The sequence below is a fragment of the Nerophis ophidion genome, linkage group LG06 (genome assembly GCF_033978795.1).
Source record: "Nerophis ophidion isolate RoL-2023_Sa linkage group LG06, RoL_Noph_v1.0, whole genome shotgun sequence".
NCBI lineage: Eukaryota > Metazoa > Chordata > Actinopteri > Syngnathiformes > Syngnathidae > Nerophis > Nerophis ophidion.
Window position 1 is genome coordinate 40,283,784 of NC_084616.1, and position 4,493 is coordinate 40,288,276.

Here is a 4,493-nt window from a genome sequence, read left to right on the forward strand (position 1 = left end):
TTGTTTTGGCTACGTTCCACTTCCACCTAAATAAAGGAAGAACTTAACTATACCAAACTACGTCTCTGCATCCTTGGGATCCACTCTCCAATTTCGTAACAATTATGATACAAAACGGTGGCTGTATAGGCTTTTGTTAGTTGCATGCAGAATAATACAATCCGTAGAAAATAATAACTTCTTTTTATTGAGAGCTAGACAAGTATAATAAAGCAATAACATCCATACAGTGCAATTATAAATGAATATATATTTTAGTGCAGCTCTACCACGGTCGCCACACTTTGTCCTGAGTGGCGCCGCCCTCACTGGGACACGTGGACTTCTTCCGAGTGGCGCTTTTCCCACGTGTGTCTTTGGGTGAGGTGGCCGTGATAAGCCCACAGTGTTTGGACCCACGAGTGTGCTCACTGTCACGGCCCCGCACAGCCGAGCTCGACTCGTCCTCCTCGGCTCTCCTCGCCAACTGCTGCGATGCGCCGCTGTCCATGGTGCTGATCGTGTCCCGCGGCGCACCGCCGACGCACAGCTTGGCGCGCAACTGCGCCAACTTCAGGCGGTTCCTGTCGGTGACGTTTTTGTCGGCCACCAACAGGTAGTGGTCGAAGTTGGCCAGACAACTTTGGAAGCCTTTTTGGTAGTCGGAGAGCTCACCACGCCTGCAAAAATCTGGGAGGGAAAAAAATACAGCAATGAGGACCAATATAGGAGGGGGAAAAAAAGACTATAAATGTGATTTGTTTTTTTAATAACATGGGAATGGCGTACATGTCTGAGTCTTCTGGAGGTGCTTGACGTGTCTCACGGTGAACTCCAGGATATCTGCCTTCTCCAATTTGCGCTTACGAATCTGTGCAGGTGTAGATAAAATGTTGCAGAATATACTTTTTTCATTTTTGTTTGTGGCAAAATAACAAAAATAAATGACCAATTATAATAATTTGATTCTATTTCATTATGTTTGTCCTGTATAGTTTTTTTTCAAAATTAAAACAACACTTATATGAAAAAAATACATGTATTATACAAAATAATGATATATGGTAATAATAGTATGATATTATTATATCGTCCTGTATAGTTTTGCTGTATTAAAAAAGAGGAGAGGAAAAAAAGAGTGCAAAACTGATTAAGTCGGACAAAATAATAATCTAATTTTAAGTATTTATTGGTCATAAGTGAGTAAGAGATGAGTTGCCGTTTATTCCCTGGCGACTTTCAATCATATAATGCAATTAGTGCAATTTACAGTGCAATACATTCTAAAGGTGCAATATACACATCACATCTTTCATATAATCGACAACATTACCGTTTTTCTACATTTTTAAAAAAATTAACAACATGGTCACTACTGCCTATAGTTTCTCTTGTTATATTCTTATTTTTACTGTTATATTTTTTTTCTTATTGTTACTTTTTATTTGTATTCTTATTGTTATATTTTTATTTATTTTCCATTTATACCTGCATTATTTACTTTTTAAATTATATTTCAATTCTATACACTGCTGCTGGAATTTAAATTTTCCTGAGGGAACTCTCTAAAGGAATCAACGTTCTAACGTTCTATCTATCTATCTATCTATCTATCTATCTATCTATCTATCTATCCATCCACCTATCTATCTATCCATCCACCTATCTATCTATCTATCTATTTTTATTTTGCATGCATTCAAAGTTATTTAAATCTATTTTTTACTGCACTTACTTCAAGAAAATACTGCTTTTTTTGTGTGTTTTAAATGCATAGTTTAATTCTGAACAATGTACATATATATTAGACTATACTCACACTGCTACTGTAGTCGCTCTCCAGAAGACATTTCAACTGGTCCAAACATTTGTTAATACGAGCCCGTCGTTTTTTCTCCATCAGCGGTTTAGAAACCTGCAATTTTTCAAAAATAAAAGCATTAAGAAACGCTGCTATATGTTTTTAGAAGTAAAAAAAAATGAATTTGGATTGTTTTAGTTACATTGTAGACATACCCTATTTGCAGTGATGGACTTGTCCATGCAGTCAGTAGTGGACACCATACTTTTTTTTTTCTTCTCTCTTTTCTTCCTCCACAGCACGGATGGGAAAGTTGACCACGTGTGTATTTATATATAAGAGGCACCTAATTAACATATCAATGCAAACAGATCCCCACCCCTCCATCTCACCCCCACACCCACCCACCTTCCATCCCTCAATCCCCTTCCCTTTGTATGATGTAAAACTGAATACATTCTGATGGCCAATAACATGCAGGAATCAGCCTGAATAATAAGTAATAATAAGTGTGCAGCATTCACAACAACATATTCTATATTATTTATTTACAGCTTACATAAATTCAGCAAAATATTAGACACGGCCGTGGCCCTATTTTGGTCTTTAAGATTATGTATTTATTATCATTGATATGATTATTATTAACAACACTATAGTTGCAGGAGTAGTATTCGAGTGCTGATTTCTAAAACCCCTAAAATATATTTAAACCCCCATACATTATTTGAAGTTAAGTTACAATAATTGTCACACACACACACAAAGTGTGGTGAAATTTGTCTCTGCATTTGACCCATCCCCTTGTTCACCCCCTGGACGTGAGGGGAGCAGTGAGCAGCAGCGGTGCCACACCCGGGAATAATGTTTGGTGATTTAACCCCCAATTCCAACTGTTGATGCTGAGTGCCCAGCGGGGAGGCAATGTGTCCCATTTTTAGAGTCTTTGGTATGACTCGGCAGGGGTTTGAACTCACAACACTCTAACCACAAGGCCACTGAGTAGGTTTGGTGTTTCTTTTAAGTTCTGCTAATTTTTATTTTACTGATTTATATATATTTATAAATACTGCTGACAAATGTGATATAAAGGAGCCAGAAATAGAGTTTTAATAATCATACAATCTTTCATTATATAGTATGTTTTTTTTTTAAATATGTCAAGTTTCCATCCACTTTGTATTGAAAATAGCTGTGTCATTATAGTGGATAAAAATCATTATTATCTTAAAAATGCATCATCATAATGATAACTGTTAGTTTTTTTAAAATTATGATTAGTGCATCTGTTGGGGTTAAGCCCTCCCTGCCTTAAAAAAAAACATTTGGCCATGCCTGACTTTTGAAGGATCCTTGACCGCGCCACAGTTATGTGCTATGAGGTACAAAAGTCAAAACTTTAACATAACTTTTAAAGGACCAATGCTGCCACAAATATATTGATTATATTTAACATGTTCTTCTATCGCCTTATTCTGGTTTCCAACGTTAACTGGCAGATTTAAATTAATCATTTATTTATAAAGCCCTAAATTACAAGTGTCTCAAAAGGCTGCACAAGCCACAATGACATACTCGGCTCAGATCCAATGGATGGAATGGAAAAATAACAGCAAATCCATTTAGTACAGTAAATAATTAATGTATTAATTTCTTATAGTAAATATTAAAAGGCAATATATAAGTTGATCTCACTGAATTTGGGCTCTTGTTGTTGATAAAAATATAATGTTTGGTGCATAATAAGGGGCAAGTATTGTGAAGGTTATTTTACCTATACTAAATCATATTGTTGATTTTAGTTATGACACTTACGATATTTTAAGTCAACCAAAATTTGAATAAGCAAGCATGAATACAGACAGTTTGTAGCACTTAATAGCATGAAGTTGCATGAAAGTACTATTGTTTGAATAATTACTCTAAACCAGTGTTTTTTAACCTTTTTTGAGCCAAAGCAAATTTTATGCGTTGGAAAAAATACGGAGGCACACCACCTGCAGAAATCATTAAAAAACAAAACTCAGTTGACAGTAAAAAGTCATTGTCGCAATTTTGGGATATGACTTCAAACCATAACCAGGCGTGCATCAATATAGCTCTTGTCTCAAAGTAGGTGTACTGTCACCACCTGTCACATCACACCCTGACTTATTTGGACTTTTTTGATGGTTTCCTGTTTGTAGTCATTTAGTTATTGTCTTGCTCTCCTATTTTGGCGGCTTTTTCTCTCTTTTTGGTATTTTCCTGTAGCCGTTTCATGTCTTCCTTTGAGCGATATTTCCCGCATCTAATTTGTTTTATCAATCAAAAATATTTCAGTTGTTTTTTTATCCTTCTTTGTGGGGACATTGTTGAATGTCATGTCATGTTCGGATATACACAGTGGACGCTGTCTTTGCTCCACAGTAAGTCTTTGCTGTCGTCCAGCATTCTGTTTTTGTTTACTTTGTAGCCCGTTCAGTTTTAGATTCGTTCTGCGTAGCCTTCCCTAAGCTTCAATGGCTTTTCTTAGGGGCACTCACCTTTTGTTTATTTTTAGTTTAAGCAAACTTTTTACCTGCACACTGCCTCCCGCTGTTTTCGACATCAACAAAGCAATTAGCTAGCGGCTGCCACCTACTGATATGGAAGAGTATTATACGGTTACTCTGCCGAGTTCTAGACAGCACCGACACTCAACAACAACATATCATTTGCAGACTATAATTAC

At 36.4% G+C, this 4,493-nt stretch overlaps 1 protein-coding gene across 1 annotated transcript; it reads right to left on the reverse strand.

Annotated features, from left to right (window-relative positions):
- Positions 1 to 265: 265 nt before the first annotated feature.
- Positions 266 to 2,043, reverse strand: her3 (hairy-related 3). Its single transcript, XM_061903520.1, has 4 exons — positions 1,996 to 2,043; positions 1,799 to 1,894; positions 754 to 850; positions 266 to 669 (listed from the first exon to the last, which is right to left on the reverse strand). The coding sequence occupies exons 1-4, from the start codon at positions 2,041 to 2,043 to the stop codon at positions 266 to 268; spliced, it is 645 nt and encodes a 214-aa protein (XP_061759504.1).
- Positions 2,044 to 4,493: the final 2,450 nt, after the last annotated feature.

Excerpts from the sequence above, each read along its gene's own strand:
- her3 (XM_061903520.1), bottom strand. The coding sequence starts at position 2,043 with ATGGTGTCCACTACTGACTGCATGGACAAGTCCATCACTGCAAATAGG. Across the intron at positions 1,895-1,995 it reads AGTCCATCACTGCAAATAGG|GTTTCTAAACCGCTGATGGA; the intron begins GTATGTCTACAA and ends GAAAAATTGCAG. Across the intron at positions 851-1,798 it reads AGAGCGACTACAGTAGCAGT|ATTCGTAAGCGCAAATTGGA; the intron begins GTGAGTATAGTC and ends ACACCTGCACAG.